The sequence below is a fragment of the Megascapheus bottae genome, chromosome 16 (genome assembly GCF_031878675.1).
Source record: "Megascapheus bottae isolate mThoBot1 chromosome 16, mThoBot2.hap1, whole genome shotgun sequence".
Classification (NCBI taxonomy): Eukaryota; Metazoa; Chordata; class Mammalia; order Rodentia; family Geomyidae; genus Megascapheus; species Megascapheus bottae.
In genome coordinates, this window is record NC_143524.1 from 23,266,428 (window position 1) to 23,291,159 (window position 24,732).

At 36.1% G+C, this 24,732-nt stretch overlaps 2 protein-coding genes across 2 annotated transcripts in view; both read left to right on the forward strand.

Moving 5' to 3' along the window:
* The window catches only part of LOC150053022 (doublecortin domain-containing protein 1-like), a 32,282-nt gene extending 19,792 nt beyond the window's left edge, over positions 1 to 12,490 (forward strand). Inside the window, exon 6 of the mRNA XM_090349246.1 lies at positions 12,326 to 12,490. Coding sequence (XP_090205372.1) covers positions 12,326 to 12,490 — 165 coding nt within the window. The remainder of the gene's footprint in view (positions 1 to 12,325) is intronic.
* A 386-nt stretch (positions 12,491 to 12,876) lies between these two features.
* LOC150053023 (doublecortin domain-containing protein 1-like) overlaps positions 12,877 to 24,732 on the forward strand; it is a 123,110-nt gene continuing 111,254 nt past the window's right edge. Inside the window, exon 1 of the mRNA XM_090347957.1 lies at positions 12,877 to 13,034. Coding sequence (XP_090204083.1) covers positions 12,979 to 13,034 — 56 coding nt within the window. The 5' untranslated portion in view covers positions 12,877 to 12,978. The remainder of the gene's footprint in view (positions 13,035 to 24,732) is intronic.

A 24,732-nucleotide genomic window follows, 5' to 3' on the forward strand; every position in this document is an offset into this window, starting at 1 on the left:
TTTTCAATTATCAGCCTTCCCTTTGTAACTTGAAAGTAGATAATATGTAAAGCAACCACATCAACAACTCTAGTTGTGGCTGTGTTTCAAAAACACCTCACATACAGAAGCAAAGCAGACAAATTTGGCTCATGGTCCATATTTCCCAAACATGGGATATGGCAATGCCAATAAGCAAAGTATAACTGTACATAAAAATGTACATTAATCTCACAAACATAATGATAGACTGGAGTTAGGTTCCTGTCAATGGTGTGTTAAGATAGGCTGTGTGTGTGTTTGGAGTCACAGAAAGAATGAAGCTTTTACTTCTTGGTTCAAGTGAATTTTCTTCTTTTCTCTTTCAAGAACTGTGATTTGTGTTTGAAGTCCTCCTTATGTGTTAAAGGTTTGTTTTCAGTTGATAGAGTTAACTAGACTGATTAATTCTGTCCAAAACATTAATTAATCAATGGATTTACAATTGGATTACTGGGAGGTAATGCAAACTGTGGAAAATGGGGCCTAACTGGTAGAAATGAGTCACTGGGAATGTAACTTTTGAAGAATGTCTTAGGTCAAGCCCCTTCTGTCGTCTCTTTTCCTCCTTGTTTTTTTTTTTCAATTTTTTTATTGTGATTAATAGAAGGGTTACGTTATATTCACCAGATAGAAGGTGCATAACTTCACAAACATTGATACCCTTTCTCATGACATGGTTCCCATTTCCCTCCCATCCTCCCCACGCTTATCTTGATTTCCCCCATTCCCTATCCAATTTCAAATAATCAATTAAGCACATATAAAATATATCAGAAAGCAAGGTGAAAAATTGTAACAATATGAGATAACCAAAGGATGGCAAAAGAGATGAGCGATAACATAGTACCTTAAGGACAACACTCACTCATTATATGGCTTTTGTTTCCTTATCCTGGAGTTCCTAACATTTAGTGTGGTACTATTTGGCCTAATGTCTCTAGATTTTGTTGTATTGTAAATCTCTGCTAGGAGAGCCCAAGGTTTGTACTGATTATGACAAATGAGAGAGACTGTTGGGTCTATGTTCCTTTGAGTCTGGCTTACTTCACTTAATATGATTTTTTCTAAGTCTTTCCATTTCCTTACAAATGGGGCGATGTCATTCTTTCTGACAGCAGCATAGAATTCCATTGTGTATAAATACCACATCTTGTTGATCCACTCATCAACTGAGGGACATCTGGGTTTCGTTCCATATCTTTGCTATGGTAAATAGTGCTGCAATGAACATCGTTGTGCTAGTGGATTTAGTATGCCCTTGTTTCTGGACAATTGGGTAAATGCCAAGTAGTGGAATTGCTGGGTCATAGGGGAGCTCTATGTTTAGTCTTTTGAGGAACTGCCATACTGCTTTCCATAGTGGCTGAACGAGTTTGCACTCCCACCAACAGTGTCGTAGTGATCCCTCCTGGCCATATCTCCTCCAGCATATGTTGTTATTAGTTTTCTTGATCCTGGCCATTCTAACTGGAGTGAGGTGGAATCTTAGAGTTGTTTTGATTTGTGTTTCTTTTATGACCTGAGATGTTGAGCATTTCTTCATGTGTCTATAGGCCATACTTATTTCTTTTTCAGAGAAGACCCTCTTTAAGTCTTTGGCCCATCTTTTAATGGGATGGTTGTTTCTTTGGAGATTAGTTTTGGAGTGATTCAATTTCTTGAGCTGTTGCTATATTTTAGATATGAGGCCTTTGTCCTTTGTGTGGTTGGTGAAGATCTTCTCCCACTCTGTAGGCTTCCTAATTAATTTACTAGCTATGTCCTTTGCCATACAAAAGCTCTGCAGTTTAATGCAGTCCCACTTATCCAGCCTTTCTCTGACTTGTTGTGTTTCTTGGTCCTTGTTGAGAAAGTTTTGACCTGTGCCAAGGAGGCACTTCTTGTAAAGTTTTCTGTGTGTTGGCTTTTACCTCGAGGTCTTTAATCCATTTGGAGTTAATCTAGTACAGGGTGACAAAGAAGGATCCAACTTTAGTTTTCTGCAGGTGCTTAACCAGTTCTGCTAGCACCACTTTTTGAAGAGGCTGTCTTTCTTCCATTCTAAGATTAGGTGGCCATAGGTCTGTGGTTTAATATCTGGGTCCTCAGTTCAATTCCAGGCCTGTTCTTGTGCCAGTACCAGGCTGTTTTGATTATTATAGCTCTGTAATAGAGTCTAAAGTTTGGTATTAAAATTCCTCCTGCGCTGTTCTTTCTGCTAAGAATTGTTTTTGCTATATGGGGTCTTTTATTATTCCATATGAAATTTTGGATTGCCTCTTCTATTTCTTTAAAGAATGACATTGAGATATTGATGGGTATTGCGTTGAATTTGTAGATAGCCCTTGGCAAGACTGTCATTTTCACGATGTTGATTCTTCAATCCAGAAGCATGGGAGGTTTTTCCATTTCCTCAGTTCTGCTTTAATTTCCTTTTTCAGGATTTTAAGTTTTCATGAAAAAGGTCCTTTACATTCTTAGTTAAGATAATTCCTAGGTACTTTATTTTCTTTGAGGCTATTGAAAAAGGAGTATCTTTCCTGATTGTTGCCTCGTTCCTCTCACTGTTGGCATAGAGGAAGGCAGTTGATTTTTGAGGGTTGATTTTATACCCTGCTACCCTTCCAAAGTTTTGAATCAGCTCAAGGAGCTTGGGAGTGGAGTCTATAAGGTTCTTTAAATACAGAATCATGTCATATGCAATGAGGGAAAGTTTCACTTCCTCTTTCCAATTTGGATCCCCTTTATGCTTTCTTCTTGGCTTATTGCTGTGGCTAAGAATTCTAATAGTATGTTAAAGAGGAGTAGAGAGAGTGGGCATCCTTGTCTCGTTCCTGATGTTAGAAAGAATGGCTTTAGCTTTTCACCATTAAGTATAATACTAGCTGTGGGTTTGTCATACACAGCCTTTATTATACGGAAGAATGTTCCATGGATTCCTAGTTTCTCCAGAGCTTTTAGCATAAAGGGGTGTTGGATCTTGTCAAATGCCTTTTCTGCATCTATTGAGAAAATCATGTGATTTTTGTCCTTTCTCCTGTTGATGTGTTGAATTATATTAATTGATTTGCGTATGTTGAACCAGCTTTGCCTCCCTGTGATGAATCCTGTTTGATCATAGTGTATATATTTTTTTGATGAGTAGTTGTAGACGGTTGGCCAGTATTTTGTTGAGAAGTTTTGCATCAATAGTCATCAAAGAAATGGGTCTATAGTTCGCTTTCTTTGATGAATCTCTGTCTGGTTTGGGGATGAGGGTTATACTGGCTTCATAGAATGAGTTTGGCAAAGAGCCTTCGTTTTCAATTTTGTTGAAGAGCTTGAGGAGTATTGGTGTGAGCTCTGCTTTGAAGATTATAGAATTCAGCTATGAATCCATCTGGCCCTGGGCTTTTCTTAGGTGGAAGGTTTCTTATTGCCATTTCTATTTCAGTGCTTGAAATAGGCCTGTTTAGTTGGATTAGGTCTTCTTGGTTCAGTGTGCATATGTTAATATTGGCTAGAAATTCATCAATTTCTTCTAGATTCTCAAATTTGTTGGCATAAATGTTTGAAAAGTATTCCCTCATGATGCTCTGGATCTTGGTAATTTCTGTTGTGATATTACCATTCTCATCTGTGATTTTGTTTATTTCGGTATGCTCCCTTCTTTTTTTGGTAGGATTTGCTAAGGGTCTGTCAATTTTGTTAATTTTTCAAAGAACCAAATCCTTGTTTTGTTGATTCTTTCTATAGTTTTTTTGGACTCCAATTCATTTAATTATGCCTTGATTTTTAATAATTTGCTTCCTTCTACTAGGATTAGTTGGCTTGTTGCTCTTCTTCCAGGCACTTAAGGTGACATGTTAAATTATTGGTTTGCGATTTTTCCAATTTGTTATTGTAGGCACTCAGAGCTATAAATTTTCCTCTGAACACTGCCTTTTCTGTGTTCCATAGGAGCTGGTATTTTGTGTGCTCCTTTTTTTTAATTTCATAAACTGTTGGATTTCTGTTCTGATCTCCTCGATGACCATTGGTGATTCAACAATATGTTGTTCAATCTCCATGAGTTACAGGGTTTTTGTTGGTGGAGACTGATGTTCAGTTCCAATTTGATGCCCTTGTGGTCTGAGAGAGTGCAGGGAACGATTTGAGTGTTTCTGAATCTGCCCAGGTTTGTTTTATGTCCTAAAATGTGGTCTATTTTGGAAAATGTTCCATGTGCTGCTGAAAAAAACTTATATTGTGATGTTTCTGGGTGAAATTATCTGCAGATATCTGTTAGATCTAGTTGGTCTATACAGTTGTTCAGTTCTAAGGTTTCTCTGTTGAGTTTTTGCCTGGTTGATCTGTCATAGGTGAGAGTGGTGTGTTAAAGTCACCAACAATCACTGTGTTTTGATCTGTGTATGGTTTCAGTGAATGTAAAGTTTGCTTGATGAAGTTTGGAGCTCCGGGATTAGGTGTGTAGATATTTAGGATGGTTATATCCTCCTGGAGGAGAGATCCCTTTAGTAGTATGTAGTAACCTTCTTTGTCTTTTCTCACTAATTTTAGTTTGAAGTCTATTTTATCTGATATGAGGATGGCAACTCCAGCCTGTTTAATGGGGGCCGTTAGCTTGATAGAGTTTATTCCAACCTCTCACTTTCAAAAAGTGTTTGTGTTTTTGGGCAAGATGTGTCTCTTGAAGACAGCAGAACTATGGATCTTGCTTTTTGATCCAACTAGACAGTCTATGCCGTTTAATTGGAAAGTTAAGTCCATTGAGAAATATTTATTGATTCCTGTCTTTTTTAAAACTTTCATTAGGGCCTGTGTCTTGACAGTTCTTGTGGTACTTAGTTGGTATGATGTTTATGTGCCAGTTCTTTCTCTGTTGGTTTTCTATGTGTAGAACATCTTTGAGAATTTTTTGTAATGTTGGTTTGGTTGCTATGTAATGTTGCAGCTTTTCCCTGGAATGGAATGTGTTTATTGTTCCCTCAGTTATGAATGAGAGCTTAGATGGGTACAGTATTCTTGATTGGTAGTTATTTGACTTAAGGATATGACATATATGCTTCCAATCTCTTCTTGCTTGCATGGTCTCTGCTGAGAAATCTGTGGTTATTCTGATTGCCTTTGCATGTGATTGTTCTCTTCTCCCTGGCTGCCTTTAGGATCCTTGCTTTGGTTTCTATTGATCCTGTTCAGATTATAATGTGGCGGTGGGATATCCTTTTCTGGTCAGGTCTGTTTGGGACTCTAAAAGCTTCTTGTATCTGGATGGGCCTGCCCTTCTGGATATTTGGGAAGTTCTGTGAAATGATTCCCTGAAGTATATTGCCAATATCATTGACCCCTTTCTCCAGACCCTCCTCAATTCCAATTAGGCTTCCTAATTGTATCTTGGACCTCCTGAAGCGCTCTCTCATATTTCCTAGATTTGGATTGACTCATTTTCTGTTCTTTCTCTATAACAACTAAATTATCTTCAACCCTGGAAATTCTCTCTTCTGCATTGTCTAACCTGCTATCAAAGCTATCTACTTTATTCTTCATCTCCCTTGCTTCTAATTGCTCATTTTTGATGCCTTGAATCTCTTGTTTTAGATCATGTATGGATTTTTTTTAACTCCTTGATTTCCATTTGAGTGGTTAGCTCAGTAGCTTTATTCTCTTTGGATATTTGCTGGAGTTTGGTCACCTTTTTGTTTGTGGATTCTATGAATTCATCCATTTTTCTTTGAAAAACCTTTATTATGGCCTCCTTTATGGCTTCTCCTTTTTCACATATCACCTTGTTTATGGTTTCCTCTTGTTTAGCTATGGCTTCGTCCCTTATCTCTTCCTTTATATTTTCACACTTTTCATTAATGATGTTTATCAATTTCATTTGTATAGCACTTGGAAGACTCTCCTCTAGATTTGCCGCTGACTGCTCCATTGCCTATTTATATTGGGTGGGAGATGCTATTCCTTGATTTGACACTTTTCTTGAGTTTCTTGTTCTGCCCATTTGAAAATGAGTGCAAGATTAATACTAAACAAGATTATAATTTTTCAGAAATAACCAACCCAGACCTCTTTAGCTGGCTGACAATAGATGTTCACAATTTTTAATTGGTATTATCACTCTCTGTTTCTTTTTGTGCATTTACAGACAAATCTAATACAACTACTGATTACCAATTCATGACCAAAACAATAAGCCTCTCAATCCAATCTCTATTGTATTTGGACCTAGAGTATAATTGAACACCTAGATACACAGCATTGGTCAACAACCATCAAATGTAGATCCATGCATTATAAGAGTTGAAGGATGAACAGAGGACCAGAGATAGAAAAATAGTATGAGAGACAACAGGGAAGGTTGGAAAAGAATAATGTAGGGGTGTATGATTATTATAGTAATGAAGAAGAGGTATAGTTTAAGAATAACTGACCTAAGGTGATAGGAAGATAGAATATTTGAGTTCAAAGTTTAGAAAAGATTACGTAAAACTTATGAAAATAAGAAGAGTAATAAGAAGAATATATCGAGAAAAGAGGGAGGTAGATATAGGAGATTTCAATGATAAAAAATTTTAAAAAGACAGAAAAAAAGAAACAAAGCAAAACAAAACCAACAACAACAAAAACCAAAAAACAATACAAAATGAAAAACAGAAAAACAAAAAACAAAACAATAAAAAAAAGAAAAAGTGGGAGGAGATTCCTCACAATTGTGAGCTCTTACCTAAGAAATACTAGGTTTGAGAACCAGGAGATTAAAAAGCAAGTGACTGTATCAATATAGATATTGTTTATATTCAGACTGTCCCCAGAGCTGTCACTATGTTTCCAGGAACAACCATATTAAAAAAAAAAAGGTGTAGGTAAAATGGTAAAGAGAAAATAAGAACACCTAAAAATGCAATTGAAAAGGGGTAGAAGAAAAAAAAATACAAAGAAGAAGAACAACAACAAAAACAAAAAACAATAAATAAAAAAAATGGTATTCTTCAGGTTTATTTGGGGGGGGCAGGATAGGAAACTTGTGTCTCTGCTAAATTTGGGATCTAAACACTTCAGAAAGTCTTTTTTTCTTGTGATTTGGCTTTGCGGTTTTTCGGATCAGATTGCTTGATTGGTAAAACAAAGCTGAAAGATTTGCTGGCGGCAATGTTTACCAGGCCTGTGGCCGGCTCAGGGGACAGACTTCAGCAGGGGCTGGGGCTCGATTTCCTGCTAAGGGATCTCTGGGAAATCCTTTGCCCTATAGAATGATGGCGCTGCCAGCATCACCTCTCAGGTTCCAATTGCTTTGGCCGGGTCTTTGCCAGCAGTAAAGATGTGCTGCTCTCAGCTGGTGGAGGAGGGGATTCCTTCCCAATGCTGTTCCTCGAGCAGAAGTGGAAACTTCTCCTGGGAGGTACTCACAAATTGCTGGATTCTCCAGTTCCAAGAAGCTGGCAGGTCCGTGCACGGCCGGGTGTCGGCTCTGGGCTGTGCAGGCTCTGCGTGGCTGTGTCTGCAGCTGGTGGGTTTGTGCCTTGCGCCGCTGAAAAGCCCTGTTTGCTCAGATTCAGAAGAGCAGCTTTGTGTCTGCGGCCGCTCTGAGTGGCTAGCGCCCCTCTATGCTGTCTTCTTGTGCTGGTTTCTGCCTTTTTTCCTCTGTGACTGAGATCTCTGTGTCGCTACAGCTTACTTAGGATCAATTTTTTTTTTCTTTTTTGGTTGTGAACTTTCCCTTATGCTGCCAGAACTGGTATCTCGGCGGGAGCTGAGAAAGACTCACACTGAACCGCCGCCATCTTCCGCAGATCAAATCTCTTTTCCTCCTTCTATTCCTCCCCTCTTCTTCTTTCCTCTCCTCCTCTCATTTCTCTCTTTCTCTTGTCAATCTCCTGGTCTGTGTTCTGATTGCCATAAGGTGAGCAAATTTCCTCTGTCATGCTCTTCTGACATGACATGTACTCATCACAGGCACAGAAATATTGAGCCAAGTGATGTTGGAGTGAAATCTTTTTTTTTTCTTACCTTTAAGAGTGATGTAGAGTTACATGAGTCAGGTAATGAGTACATTTCTTTTCAACCAATGTCACACCCCCCTTTATTCTCTCCCAGTTTTTCCCCGCCTGACTTCTCTCCCCTCAAAGTTGTATGGACTAAAATTTTAAACCAAAATAAACCCTCACTCCCTCAATTTGTTTTGGGTATCTTGTCATGGTGACAAAAGTTGGCCAAAATAAGTGGATACTTAAACAGTGATTTCACTTCCACTCTGTTGTCCTTTTATTCTTTTCTTTCAATTTCTAATTTTCAAATTACTCTCAACAGTAACAAGCTGGCATATGCTCACTTTCAAATTTAAAACAATATCTTTAAGAAAGTTTTTGCTCAAAAATATTATTCTTTAATACAATCATTACTACCTATATGTTCTAAATCCACAGAGGGAAAAATTATTAACAAGGCATTTCATTCTTTCAGAGGTTTAGAGATTTCTGATTAGCTCTAAATTTAGTCATACCCGGACTATTTCCATCTAGTTAAGGATAAAATGGAATATAATTTGGTAATTATTTGCAGCTGGATCAGAAATGGAGCTCACACCATTTTTAAAAATTAGAATTGCTGCATTAGGGTATTAATAACTAATCTTGGCTCTAGCAATTATTAGCTGGGTGGCTAAGTCATTTAACCTTTCTAAGCTGCACATTCTTCATCTGCAAAACAAGGATATTAATACTAACATTTTGAGCATTTGGCATGGATTCTGGTCTGTAACAGCTAATTGGTAATTTGTGTCTAATAATGATAATAATGATGAACCATTTTAAACACATTTATTGCATTTGATTATGTGGTTTTTACTTGGGTAACTTTTTCCTTTTGCTTTGTTTGTTTTTAAAGTTAACTGTTCCTGTACTTATTTGCAAAAAGCTAATAAAAATCACACTCAGTTCTCTGTAAAATATACCCGCTTGCACTAAATTACAAGCTTAAGTTTGAAAACAAACTTTTCAATGGAAATAACACCATGGATTGATGCATACAACCCAGAATAGTAGTAAACCAACATTCTTAGAAATGTGCAGATAGATGACCATCCATAAAGAACAAGGTTGACACTGAGTAGATAATTTTAAAATGCTGAGATCCGAATAAGCAAGTACAGTAAGTAGGGAAAGATGTCAATGTTAATATTGAATGATCCTGATACAGTATTGAAAAAGTTAAATCCTTCAAGAGAAAAATTGACAAAAAATGGTAAGGAAAATACAACCAAAGAAAAATTCTAGGAGCCAATCCAAATATATATGTGGAGATCAAAGTTAGGTCAAATGTGTGGCCTCTCGTGTATATGGGAGGAACATTCTCTGGCCCTTTTAGGGTAAAAACAAACACACCGATGTATAGTCTTTTCTGTCAGTGTTGCTATACCTAGAGGGGGAATTGGGCAAAAGTGAAAGTATGAACATAATTTCTGTCTTCGATAGTAAAACGTGTGGCAGAAAAATTTACTCTGTGTTACAAAGCCAGTTAATAGCAAAGATGGAATTTTAAATCAGGCTAAGACCATATTACGTTACTCAGTATGTACTGGGGAATTATTTAAAGTTTTTGAAGTGAGAACGATGTGATCAAAGATATTTTTTGTTAAAAATTTATCTTTGGCAGTGTAAGTTGAATTAGAATGAGAAAAATGCAGTGAATCCCAAAGACTAGTGGACATTGAATAAAGTGATGGATTAAGATCTTAGGGTCAGTTTAGGATGATGAGCTGGCGCAAGCAGAACAGACTACCAAATGCATTCAATTTTGTGGTAATGCCATATAAATATATGTATATATGTTTGTGTGTATATCCATTTATGAGAATATTTTATTTCCACTATTTTACCTATTGTGAAAATAATTTGAAGCCAGGCACTGATGGATCACACCTGAAATCCTAGCTATTCAGGAGGCTGAGACCTGAGGATCAGAGTTGAAAGCCATACCTGGCACTAAAGTTCATGAGACTCTTATCTCAAATTAACCACCAGAAAACCAGAAGTGAGTGGCACGGTGGCTAAAGGGGTAGCATGGTGGCCTTCAGCTGAAGAGCTCAAGGACAGTGCCCAGGCCCAGAGTTCAAGCCCCATGACCAACAAAAAAAAATACTTTGATGAACATCGATATAGAAACTTGTATGTGAATGTAAACTATTATTTCTCAGAAATATATAATGAGCAGTGTACTTACTGGGTCATATCATGTCTCCACAGTTAACATTTTGAGAAACATTTAAATAAATGGTCATTCCACTTCACATTACTTACTATCAACATTTTAGGAGTTCTGACCATTCTACATCCATTCCAACTCTTGTTATTCCCAATCATTTTGATTATGGTCATCTAATGGGTATTATTTCATTAAGGTTTTGATTTATTTTTCCTTTATAATTAGTGATATTGAACATCTTTCATGTGTTTTGTTGGCCACTTGAATATCTTTTGTGGAAGAATTTATTCCAATCATTTTCTCCTGTTTTAATTGGGTTGTTTTTTTTAAACTGAGTATATATGCATTATCAGACATATTGCAAATATTCTCCCTTTGATGTCTGTCTTTACTTACTTGATAGTATTGTTTGTTGTACAAAAATTAATTTTTGATTATGGTAATTTGCCTATTTTTCATTTGCACATTTTGTGACATCTCTTACATTTTTGTAAAAATGGAGTGTTTTAAGACTCACAGAATAATCTACTGAACATAGAATGATACATGGACTTCTCACACCAACACAACCATGGCCTCCCCTGCTACGCACATCCCACACTGAGTGGTACTTCTGTTATAACCATGAGCCACCAAGATCCTGTAGTTAACATCAGCTTCATTTTTGGGGCTTTGGGTTCTGTAGGTTTGAGTAAATGTATAATGACCTATATTTGCTATTATTGCATTGCTCCTATGTCTGTGCTTCCTGTATTCTTCCTTCATTACTCTTCTTCTTCTTCTTCTTCTCCTCCTCCTCCTCCTCCTCCTCCTCCTCCTCCTCCTCCTTCTCCTCCTCCTTCTTTTCCCCCCTCCTCCTCCTCCCCCTCCTCCTCCTCCTCCTCCTTCCTCTAGATTCTTCTTTTTCTTCTTTCTTTTTGGTTGTGGGCCTGGGCATTGTCCCCCAGCTCTTCAGCTCAGTGGTAGCACTCTACCATTTGAGCCACAGCACCACTTCCCCTTCATTCTTCTTTAACCTCTCTCAACCACTGATCATTTTACTATCTGCAGAGTGTTGACCTTTCCAGAATGTTTTGTGGCTGGAGTCATAGACTTCCTCAGATTGACTTCTTACATTTAGTAAAATGTGTTTGAAGTACTGAAAGCCATTTATTTTTAGCATGTATACTTGTATTTTTAGCATGGCAGAATTTAAAGTTTCTCAATATCTCTTTTGCTCTCCAGAACAGTGCCACAGTGTCAGAACTTCAGTATATTTAATTATCCATCAACTTCCTTTGTACACATATATAGTTTTGGGGTTTGAACACAAGGACTTGCACTTCTTAGGCTAAGGTATACCCTAGCCCTTGGGGGCTTGTTATATTTTTAATTAATCAATCAATTAATTATTTTGCCAGTCCTGGGGCTTGAACTCAGGGCCTGAGCACTGTCCCTGAGCTTCTTTTGCTAAAGGCTAGCACTCTACTACCTGAGCAGCAGCACCCACTTCCAGCCTTTTATGTTTATGTGGTAAGAAATCAAACGCAGGCTTAATATATGCTAGGTGAGCACTCTACCACTCTAGCACTAAACCACATTTCCAGTCCCTGTTTATTTTTTTGTCAGTTGTGAGGTTTGAATTCAGGGCCTGAGCTCTGTCCCTGGGTCTCTTTGTGCTCAAGGCTACCTCTCTATCAGTTGAGCCACAGTACTATTTCTGGTTTGATTTTGTTTTTTTGTCCGTCGTGGGGCTTGAACTCTGGGCCTGGTGCTCACTGAGCTTTTCAGCGCAAGGCTAGAGCTCTACCATTGAGCCACAGCACCATTTCTGCTTTTCTGGTGATTCATTGGAGATAAGAATCTCATAGATCGATCCTCTGATCTCATCCTCCTGTGTAGCTAGAAGTACAGACATGAGCCACCAGCATTCAGCATTGGCTCTTTATTGTTAAGGCAGGGTTTTGGCTAAGGCTGGCCTGGACCACAACCCTCCTATTTACACTACTAGATAGCTTGATTAGTATAAAATGCAAAATTTGTGAGCCAGAACTTTTACTACTAATTTGACTTCTCATTCTTCCAAATGAACTCCTTTTTGTTGTTTTGTTATAACTTATGAGGTTGGTGCTACTTTAATTCTTCCCCTCTCCTTTTCTTGCAGGCTTATCCTCAGTTTGTTCTGACCTATCTAGAGGAGCTAAACACAAACATGGATGTGACCCAGACTGAGTTTCACATTCACCATGGTATCTGGACCACAGAACATCAAGAATGTGGCAGAAGTGTGACAAAAGAGGTCAGTTTAGTGAGCCAAGAGGCAAGATAGAAACTTGTCTCTAAAATATGCTCTGGAAAAAAAATGTTCCAGTTGCTTTCAGAAAACAAGCTTGAATCCACATCTTGTTAGTGATTGTTTAAAATGAGTATGAAAGACATATGAACACCATACAGTCCTATGAATACCATATGTATCTATATACACACTATTTTATTAATTAGAGATGCACTGGCCTTTTCTTAGGATTCCCTCCTTTTGTCCTGGCCATGTCTGATGTTTGATTTTTTTTTCTTTTTTTGCTATTGTTGTTGTTTGTTTTGTTGCTACGTACAACCTGAAGGAGCTGTGGGGCTTGTTATATTTTTGGCATATATAATTCAGATATTTCCACTCAATGAAAACAAACTATATTATTCTTTTATTCCATTTATTAGATTTTGAAAAAATGTCCCAGCAACTCTTCTCTGAAGCCATTGCCAGAATTATCTGACACCCATGCAGTGCCAGAAGGTTCTCTTGAGGAGACAGAGCAGCTGATGGTGGCACTGGTGAGGAAACTGGAAGAGAAACATCCCAAGGCTTCTGCTCAGAGGTAGGATGCTGATGGGAATGAGTGGCATTGCTCAATGACATTCGATGCTTTCCTTCAGTTTCATGTAAGACTGATTTCTTTGATGATGGTTAAAATATTTCAAAAGCCTTTTGGCTCTTTGAGCATAGTAGTTTTAGGGTCACTTTCAATGAAGAGAGGTGACATTTATATGTATGTTGTTAAGGATTGATATATGTTATCATTTGTGAATTTACTTGGGATGGATTGCTTTCCTGGAAAGCAGTTTTCCCTAAAATATATTATAATAACATAATTAATCCAGAGCATTACTGAACATATACTCAATTATGAAAGTGCCAAGGTATTTTAAGAAAGCCATATGCCCTGAAAATCATTTTTATTTTTCATGAGAACATTATATTTAGTTCTGAGGAGGAGTGTGCTTCCATGTCTAAAATAGTGATAGGTCAACAAATTAACATCAGTGATTCCCAGTGAAATGAAAATTATCATAGGTTAGAAAATGGAAATCATTTTTCTTATGTGCTTAATTGAAAACTAAGGTTTTTTCTTCTTTGTTGGCTTTGATCAAAACCACAAAATGACTTCATAAGCAGCAATTTTAAGCTGTAATTATTGAAATTACTTTTGACTAAAAGTGAGTAAAACAATTCTTGCATACCATCTCACTAAAGTTTCAAGGGACTCCTAATTTTAAATATGTTTATTGCAATGAGGAATGTCACTTGAATTTTAAAGGAAAAACGAACTTTGAAACTTTTCAAATATTGATTTTAATTAATGATTATTTTACATTCTTTTTTTCTTTTTATTTATTTATTTAATCAGTCGTGGGGCTAGAACTCTGGGCCTGGGCATTGTTGCTGAGCTTTTCAGCACAAGGCTACTGCCCTATCCCTTGAACCACAGCGCCACATCTGGTTTTCTAGTGATTAACTGAAGACAGTCTCATGGACTTCAGTGCCTGGGCTGGCTTTCAACCGAGATCCTCAGATCTCAGCCTCCTGAGTAGCTAGGATTACAGGCGTGAACCACCATGCTGGGCTCTACATTCTTTTTATTTATTTGTTTGTTTGCTTGTTTTATCATTTTTTCTACATTCATTTTAAATTGTGTATTCCTAACTGGAAGTTTGATAGGAAAGCCATCTTTTTGCCTATTACGTAGCAAAAGCTCCTCTTCAATTTATTATATCTTTAATTTATATTTAAAACAGTTATTTTCATGGTACGGCACAGAAACAAAGAACACCTTTAGAAATGGTCTGTATCCTCCTATGAGGAGGTCCTGGATGTTCTAATAATTTAGGGTCATTAATCACACACAAGGTTCTCAGATCTCTGATGCTTGTCCATATGACCACAGGCTGCAGTTACACAGCCAGGCCTTGTTTTACATATAGGCACACTCCTTGTGATTCCTGTGTCACTACAATGGTAGCCCCTTGAGAACCATCTCTAAGATGTTTGCATCTAGAGTAGGAACTCAGGAAAGACCAGGGCTCAGGGAAATGCGGTATACTACTCATGAGTTTGTTGTTGATCCAGTTTCATAGAATCACAAAGCGGATGTGGCTTCTCTCTATCTTTTCTGAGACACTGTCCTGATCCGTAGTCAGGGAGGAGGAGGAACAAGTTACTCCTGCTTTCAGAACCTTGAAATCTGTATGGAGTTGCCTAGTGTTGAACCTTGCCCCTGTGATGACTAACCTTCTACCCTGTGATTTTTCTCTTTTTCTTTCAGAGGGTAGCAGGCTTGTGTGATGTAGAGACCTGGCTTCTACATTATGTTTTTATATTTTTCCTGAAGTAGTACATTCTGATGCTTGAACATGAGAGGAAAATATACCAGGAGTGACTCTTTGCCCCTCTCAAGAGGCTTAGGTGCCAGCTACCATAGCACTATAACCTGTGTTGTTAGAACTAAACAAGATTTTTAAATTTCTAGAAATAAAGTGGTAAGTGTAGAAATGTTCTTAACACAAGTACAGATAGAAGAGAATGTTTAACAGGGATAATACAATAGCACGGCTTATCCATAGTTACAATTAGTTACCAGTGTCAGTTATGGTCCAAAAATAGAAAATGGAAAATTCCAGAAGCAAAAAAAAAATCTAGTGTTAGCTGGACCTCAGCTGTTCAGGTCTGTTATCTTTTCTACTCAGGAGAATGAGATTCAGCAAAGTCTGAGAGACTCTTATCTCCAATTAACTACCAGAAGACCTGAAATGACACTGCTCAAAGTGATAGAGTGCTAGCCTTGAGCAAAAATGCTCAGGCACTTTGCCCAAGCCCTGATTTTTACCCTCACAACTGAGGAAATCAAATCAAAACAAAAGCAAACAAACAAAAAAAATGACTGAAAACTCATTTCAATAATCTTCCTTTTATTTTTGAAGATGGCATTATGGAGCAAAATTAGAATGCAATGCTGAATTTGTCCTGTTAGGAAGAAAATCTGCATGTTTTATCACTGTAGCTTCAAGAAAAGCTTTGTATTTTCTTGCTTTTCTCAATGGAAATTCAGGTAAAGAAAAAATGTCACTGCACGAAACAAATGAATTATGTAAAAATATGAATTTCAGAAATGTGAAAGAGAAATAGGCTTTTATGACATTGAGAAAAAATTATAAGTAAAGAATCTGAACAAAGAATATTTAATTTTAAAATGATTGGATAATGGAGACACACACCCATGCCTATTTATAGTTGTACTTCCTAAGAAGTATCTGAGAGTGTGAGGAAGTATCACAATAGCTTAATTTGGGGAAAAACAGATTGTGATTCTTCTTGTGATAGCACATAACAGGTGAAAATAATAGCATTACCCACTATAAGTGATAAATTTACTGTGTTCAGTGCTTTAAGAACATGTTTTCACAATACTAACAGGGCAATAAACAGAGGAATCATCTTTACTTTACTAATGAGAGCAATGAGGCATGGAGTGATTAAAATTACTTGGCTAGAGTCACTCAGCCATCAATTTAAGGCAGACCTATTTGAACCAATCTTGCTTTGCATTGTATAATGCTTGACCATTTATGTTCTTGTCTCACCATTCTTTCCAGATCCTCAACCCTTGAATTGGATGTTACTAGTTTAAATGAATATCTTAGACAGGGAACCTTGAAGTAAGGTAGAATAATTTAGAAATGGAAAAATGAGAAGCATAGCAATATAGTCAGTTGTTCATAAACAGTAAAGAAAAAGTAGGAAATAGAGAAATTGTGAACTACTGATTTCTTCTTGCTTCCAACTGTCTAAATCTGCTGATTTAAGAAATGTGCCCTTAAATAAGAGATTCTTGGAAGTCCTTTTGTAATATGCCTATAACATTGTGAACATTTAAGACTTTCAGGCTTTGATGATTTAGTTTAGTGACAGGAAATGAATGGCTGAAATTTGTTGAATATTTACTCCATGATTAGTTGTTCTCATATGGACTTATTCTCATAACATCATGAGAAATTGATTTGTATTTTGACATCATAATCTGATGATGGATTTAGTCTTATAATCAGTTATGATACAGAAACTCAAGCCTTACCTGCCCATTCATACAGCTGGCTGGGGAGGTATTAGGATTTGAACTTGGATCTATGTAGATCTGTAAACTGCCTTCCTTCCCATAGTTTTAATTTTTCATTATCATAACAGATGACATAGCAAATAGTGATATAAAATCATTATTGACATTACATTTGTCTTACATCATGTCAGAGTTGAATTGACTATTTGCATTTGGATTGATGAAGTATTTCTAATTTTTCCCTTTAAGCAAGACTTATGCATTTCATACACACTCTAAAACATAATGAAAATAAAGATTCTCCTAGCTACAGGATCATTTTCTTTAAATTTCACATGGTCAACTATTGGGAAACAGTTTGATAATTATCTTTTCTTTAATAGGAGGAAATTCTTTTTCTCATTGAAAAAGCAAAATTCCTGAACTACATAAGATTTTACATGTAGTTTCTTAGCTCACAGTGGTGTATATTTTCTTAAATCCCACCTTCAGAAAATATTTTTGTTCCCTTCTTGCTTCAATAAAGTAAGTTATGTGTACATGTAATTCCAACTTTGGTCCAAAGTAAAAACAAATGCCATGTTCTGGCATCTTTTAAGTGTCTGGAATGTGTTTGTTTACATTGGTGTAGCGCTTTAACAGTATTTAAATTGAATAGGGGGTGGGGAAGGACTGGGCCAGCCAACAAAGTGTGCTGACCCAGCTTGTCACCCAGTGACCTGTGAGAAGGAAATAATGAACTGTGAGTAGCTGTCATCTTAACTGTTTCTGACAGTTCGCCTTTGGGCACATCTGTGTTAGTTGCACTGGAAAGGCCTTTGTTCTTTTCCCACCAGTGACTTTGTGGGGCTGCTGAGGGGTTTGCTAGCTTCTGTACTCCTAACCAGTCCTGTCCTTCCCAGGGAAGCCAGCAGCTGCCACCAGTGGCCATTGACATTTCTCTTCATGACTCAACTTGGCATGTACTTCACTCTTTGGAGAGAACAGATCTATAAATCTTTTGATTGTTTTTCATTAAAACATTCTTGAATGTCTGTTGAGTTCAGATACTAAATTTTTTGTAAAAGGGAGTGACAAAATATATGGAGCATTTTCCTCATTTTATACAGAAAAAGGTAAAGACAGCTCAGCAGATGGACAGGTGATTTGAAGAAAACATATCAAAATATTGACAGCTTTTTACTAAGTTCTTAGGTTTTATTTGACAGTTATTTGCCAACTTTTAATAATTGAGTGTTTCATCTGCAATAGGGAAAATCAATACAAATTAGAAAAAATTTAAAAAATTTAGGTATTGATGCATACTTTAGTCATAAGAATATTTAAGATAAAATAGGCAAGGCTCTAGTTCATTTGAGTTCACATTTTCCACTTACAATTTAAAAATAAGCTTTTATCTGATAATTTAAACTTTCAAATAGCTTCAGTCTTTATATGTGGAAGTTAATCTAGTGCTTAAAATAATTATCATCATTAGGAGATGAAATTTGGTCAAAAACAGGTGTTTCTGTCCCTTGTCTCCTGAAGTTTAGCAACTATTTCAGTCATAACGGATGCAGAACAGTTTGAATAATGCACATAATGCCCTAAAGGAATTGTTTAAATTAAAATCAAAGCTTCATTTATAAAATATAATTTGGGTGTCAGTTTTAAAGCCTTATTTACATTTTTACAATTGCAGTAAAACCAGTCCTTCTACTATAATTAAGTCTGGCTAGGATTGGCATAAAATAAATACTGAGCATTTGGTTCTCACTTTATTACATTTACAATTCCAAAAGAATATAAATCTAAACTATATTTCATTGGTCAGCATTTAACAGGTCCCTTTCCCGTGGTAACAGAGGAAATGAAGCTTAAAAGAAGTGACATGCTTTTTTTCTGTATTCAAGGTTTCTGTCTTAGCAGATTTGAAATGCACTAAAGAAACTATTATAGTCTCTTCCTTTTCAAAGAAAGAAAAACAATCATGAATTCTATACATAAACAAAATAATGGTCATATCTACATAATTATAAATTGTAGTAAACTGCTTATTAAAATGGAAAGAGTCATATTCTTATTTTCTTGGGTAATCTGTTACATATGATTTATTACTCTTTTAAAGTGTCTATGTAGTTTTGTATATAGTTAATGGTAATCTGTAACCATGATTTTGCTTTGAACTTTGTTTAGTAAATATCAGTACAACTCTTATAGAGATAGTGAATGAACAGGTCAGTTTTAATAATAGATTGGAAAATGAGCAGTTAAGATCCTCACAGTTCCAATTCTTATTTCTAGAACCCTTACTAATACACAAAAATAAATATTAACATATTTTCAGTACTTTCTAAATCGAATTATTCTTTATAGGAATAAATTTTTATGTTAGAGTATATTACTTTCTCGGTTTGAAGAATTTTCCTGGTGCCTAGTGGTAGAGTGCTTGTCTAGTATGCCCAATAACCTGGTACCACACACACAGAAAAAGCTAGAAATGGTGCTGTGGTTCAAGTGTTAGAGCTTTAGCCTTAAGTAAACCCAAGACTAATGCTCAGATCATGAATTCAAGTCCTGGGACTGTCAAAAAAAGCAAAAAAGAATTCTCCTTTAGCTCTCATATTTTATATGAGCCTGTCTTGATATTTAAGACTGTGAAATTATTTTCTATTCTAGGTAAATGAAAATATATTTTTGGTTTTTTTATTAAATGGGTCAAATATCCTGAGATTGGCTGATATAATATTGTTGGCCTGTTTGAGTTTGGGTATATAAATATATACTTATCTACATATACATGTAAACATACATGTTTATGTCTAATTGGGGGACTTTTCTACCTTGGCTGACTTCAAACCATGATCCTCAAATCTCAGCCTTCTGAGTAGCCAGGGTTACAGACATGAGCTACTGGTGATTGGCTTTATTAAAGACAGTTAAGCATTTTATGATTAGTTTCATCCCTGTTTTCATACATAAGTTATCAAAACTTCCAATTCATCTTCTTAATTTTCACTTTAAAAATTGTACTATCTTCCTATTCTACTCCATATTGCCTGTTCTTAAATAGGACTATTTAGGGCTCTATTTTTTCCTTCTTTAATATCCTAGCTCTGATAGTGTGTCTAGTATTAAAACAGTGGTGGTTAAAAGTCATGATGTTAGAAAAGGAGGAGACAGAAATAGAGGTATTATTAAATGATCACACACACATAGAATTGGATAAGAGAATGCTACGACCTTCCATAAGAGTGGTAGTTTAGGTCTGTAGCTTGTCTATCTCTTTATGCCCCTACCTCACTTTCAGTCTTTACTAAAAGATCATACTGGTCATGAAAGTCTACAGCTCCTAATCCTCCAGAAGCTTTTCATTTCCTTTGAAAGAAAAGTCTTTATTAAATTACATCTGCTTTACCAAACACATTGTATCTCTTTGACCACCATTTTTTCCTGTTCTTTGCTCTCCAACTATCATGTCTTCCTGTTAGCTATAATTATTTGGAGAAATCTTCAGAGAACAAATTACTTGGATATACTCATGAGCTAACCTAGCAACTCATTAAGAATTTTTTTTTTAAAAATCTGGAGCCTTTGTCTAGAACTAGACATCCAGTGTTTCTTCAGTGATTGAAAATTCATATTATTATCTTTAGAAAGCATTATACAGAGTAACCTACTATAATATTAGCTTCTCATTCTAACAGCAGGTGGATGTATTCAATGTACTTCTAATAGAGAAATTTGAACTGAGCTTTTGAGTAACCTATATTTGAAGTTTTCCACTAAGAATAACAAAATAGAGTCAAATTCAGTGAAATTGTATAGAAGGGAGAACTTTGGTTTTTAAAAATGATAAATTGGATGTATGAACACTTACCAAACTTGAAAGAGTAAAAAGTAACTTTCTAAATCTGAGATTCTTCTGACTTATTCATAGAAAATACATCTAAAAAAAGTATGTGCATGTGTTTGGATATGTATGTGCTCATTTGTGCGTTAGATTGGAGGGATCCTTTCTTATTTATTTCTTTTTGCCGGTCGTGGGGCTTGAACTCAGGACCTGGGTGCTGGCCCTAAGCCAGTTTGTGCTCAAGGCTAGCACGGTACCTTTTGAACCATGGTACCAGTTTTAGTTTTTAAATGGTTAATCCCCAGGCTGGCTTCAAACTGAGTTCCTCAGATCTCAGCCTTCTGAGTAGCTAGGATTACAGGCATAAGCCACTTGTACCTGGCTGGAATGATCCTTTTTTACAGGCCTGTACACACAGATGAATATAATTATGAGAGTCCACATAATATATATATATATTCACACATATATATGAGAGACATAAATATTATTATTATTATACTTAAATATCTTGTAAAATGCTCATTATGGCTTATCTTTCCTTGTTCAAAACTTAATAATAAAGTATATCTAATATCTTTCTCTCACTATAATGTGAATGTTTGAATAATAAGGTTATTGCCCTAAAATTCATACCACTTGCCATTGTAACAATAGTTGCTTACTAGATATCTGTTACCATGGACAAAAATGACACATATTTAGCTATTTTTTTTTAAAAAGATCCATTTGTATTTTTCTGACCTTCTACGGGTCAGAAGTCCCAATAGGCTTAACTGGATTTTCTTCCTAGGGCTTCTTATGGCTGAAATTGAAGTGCTGGTGGCCTTGACTTTTATCTGGAGGTTCTGGGAAAGGGCTGGCTTCCAACGAATTCCAGGTTGTTGATCCAATTCAATTCCTTGTAGATGTAAGACAGATGTCTCTGATTTCGTGGCTGTCATCCTCCTAAAGGAGTTCGTATTGTTTAATGGAATATGGTGTGTCCAATCTTCCCTGTGCTTCAAGGACTAAGAGCTCCTTCTGCCTGCCACAAGATGATGATTACCCTCACCCCAAGAATCTTTGTATTTTACCATCAGCTGGGCTATATAACATTATCAAGAGTGATATTCCTCACTACAGACTCCAGGGATTGGTAGAGGCCATTTTTAAGAATCATTTTCAGAATTTTTCTTACCATACTACTGATCTCTGGTAAATGACTAGCTTAAATTACTTCTTGATTTATTGTTCAATTGAAAATGTCCTTTTGCATAGAAAGCAAGTATGTGTATATACACATGCACATGCCTGACACCTCACAGCAATGTGCTCATTGACTTAGACCAGGCCAAGTGCTCCAGTCCTGGATTGGAGATGGAGACAGCTTCATTGGAATCACATAGACTCTGACTAAACAAGGGCTGGCATTCAGAAAGTCACCCAGATTGGGTTGACAGAAGATGTTAAAGGATGCTGAGCAGCACAAGAAACAATGCCTACAACAGTGTCTTTCCTTCTCAAAATATATGTCCGTGGATATATTTGACATGTATAAGTTATACACAAATATTTCAACTTACTTGCACACTAAAGTGAAACAACTGTGGGAAGCAGAAAGGATGTTTGGTTAGCTATTTTAGTTCCCAAATTAGGGATGTACTTGAATGTTTTGTGGTAAAAGTGAATTGAGGTGGGCACCAGTGGATCAAGCCTATAATCCTAGCTACTCAGGATCCAGATATCAAGGATAATGGTTTGAACCAGCCCATGAAGTAAAGTCCATAAGACTCTAATGTCCAATTAGCCAGCAAAAATCCAGAAGTAGGGCTATGACTCAAGGGGTAGAGTACCAGCAAAATGCTAAGTGAAAATTCTCAGTGCCCAGGCCATGAGTTCAAGCCCTACAGGTGTGCACATGCAAACACACACACACACACACACACACACACACACACACACACACACAAAAGAATGTGCATAGGATAACATTATAAAAAATATAAAACATAAACATTTTCAAAAATAATTTTGTACTTTCCAAAGTTGTTTATTATTCTAGAATTTAGTATATATTTGGTTATTATTTTTGTTTAGCACAGAACAACAGATGTGTTTATTATAAATTATATATTTCAATATTTTACCAAAGTTTTTACATTCTATTACATAAATTAGTTTGCAGATAATTTATTTACTTTTCTATACCTCAAAGTACAGAAGAATGAATTGAGATCCAATAAAATGAAATCATTATTCTAAGATCAAATAATGAAGTATCATGCTTAATATTATATTACAAGTTAAATGTACACTGTATGAAATGTTTGAGACTAAAAACCCTGTGGATTTCTTTTTTTCATATAATTTTTATTGTAATTAATAGAAGGGTTACATTATTTTCACCAGATAGAAGTTGCATTACTTCATAAACATTGCTACCCTTTCTCATGTCTTGGTCCCCATTTGCCTCCCCCTATTCCCACCACTCATCTTGTTTTCCCCTCTTCTCTATCCTATTTCAAATAACCAAATAAACATATATACAATATATCAGAAAAAAAGGTAAAATGCTATAACATTATGAGTTAACCAAGGGACAGCAAAAGAGATGAGAGATAACATAGTACATTAAGGACAATAATCACTCATTATATGGCTTTTGTTTCTATATCCTACAGGTCCTTTCATTTAGCATCATCCTATATTGCCTTATGTATCTAGGTTTTGCTCTATTGTAAATCTCTGCTAGGAGAGCCCAAGGTTTCTACTGATTATGACAAATGAGGGAAACCATTGAGCCTATGTTCCTTTCAGTCTGGCTTACTCCACTTAATATGATTTTTTCTAAGTCTTTCCATTTCCTTACAAATGGGGCGATGATCACACAACACACAAAGGCCTCATATCTAAAATATATCAACAGCTCAAAAAAATGAATCATTCCCAAACTAATCTCCAAAGAAACAAACATCCCATACCGAGAAATCAAACTCAGGTCTTCATGTGTGCTAGGCAAGCACTCTACCACTAGGTCAAACTCCCAGCTCGTTTTTGTTGTTCCTTTGAACTATGAAATATAATTCCTTTAATGAAGGCTATTAGAATTTGATGAGACAATTAATGGATGCAGCTGACAGCAGAATACAGAAGGTAGTGTCCTGACTGGCAGCCAGATTTGCTGGTCTAAGTTCTTCCCGGCTGTGTGAACATTGGCCTCACAGTTTAACTCTTCTTCTCCCATTTATCATGTATAAATTTAGAGTAATAATAACTTTCTGAGATTTTCCTAAGATGATGTGAATTAATATTTGCATTAGAACATTTGGAATAGTACTGGTGGGAAAATCATTGTAGTACAAGTTGCTTGGTAGTTAAGTACTTAGAAACAGTGCTTAGGGTATAGATTCTTAGTAGAAAGTTATCTGAAGTAGTCCCCAGTCAGAGGCTTGTTTTATTTCCTCTATAGCGCTTGGCACTATCCTGTTTACTCATTTGTTTTTTCATTTATCTGTCTACCTTTTGATAGGAAATAAGCTGCAGAGTACAGGACTATTACAACTCTTTTACCCCTACCTGGGAGCCTGGAACATTTCCACACAGGACACTCCCGCAACACAATCATTAGTCCCCCTAAAGATAACATTTGCTTTCTGATTGCTATACTTTAAAGGTAATACCACTGTATGATAGACTCAGTAATTATTCTGGGTGGGAAGTCTTAATTGTTCTATAATCTTGTCTGTAATGGAATGCTTACAAATATCCTTGTCTAAATGTCTAAATGAAATGCTTACAAACATCCTTGATTAGCTATGCTAATTTGGCATTTATGACATACATTAGAATGTGTAGTTTTTGTTTAAGATCTTTAACATAGTGTAAATACCTTGAATGGAGTATAATTGAGATTTTTTTCTCCTTATCCACATGAATGAATATGATGCTTTAGTGTTTCACCACATTAACCCCAGAGGAATTACAATTTCTTGATGCTATTGACCTAGCTTTTCTAGCTCACAGCTGTTTTCTGATATAGTGTCTGACCTCTGGGATAAAATAGGATTTAGGATGCTTTCTCATTTGTTCAGTGTTTTCATTTTTTCTTCAGAAGTATGGGTAAGGGATAAATTACCTTGTATTTTACTATCAAGACCTGTTTGATACTCCTAAAGAGTTAAACCCTTAATTATCAATAGTTTTATAAATCACAGCAGATCATTAATGCAAAACTTCTTTTTGGAAAAATATATGAATTTTTATTGCTCTCAGTTAAAGTTATTTCAAAGTTAAACTTGAAAAAAAAACCCTGATGTGTAAATTTCGCTAAAACCAAGGATTGTGACTTGTAATGACTCTAGAGTGCACATC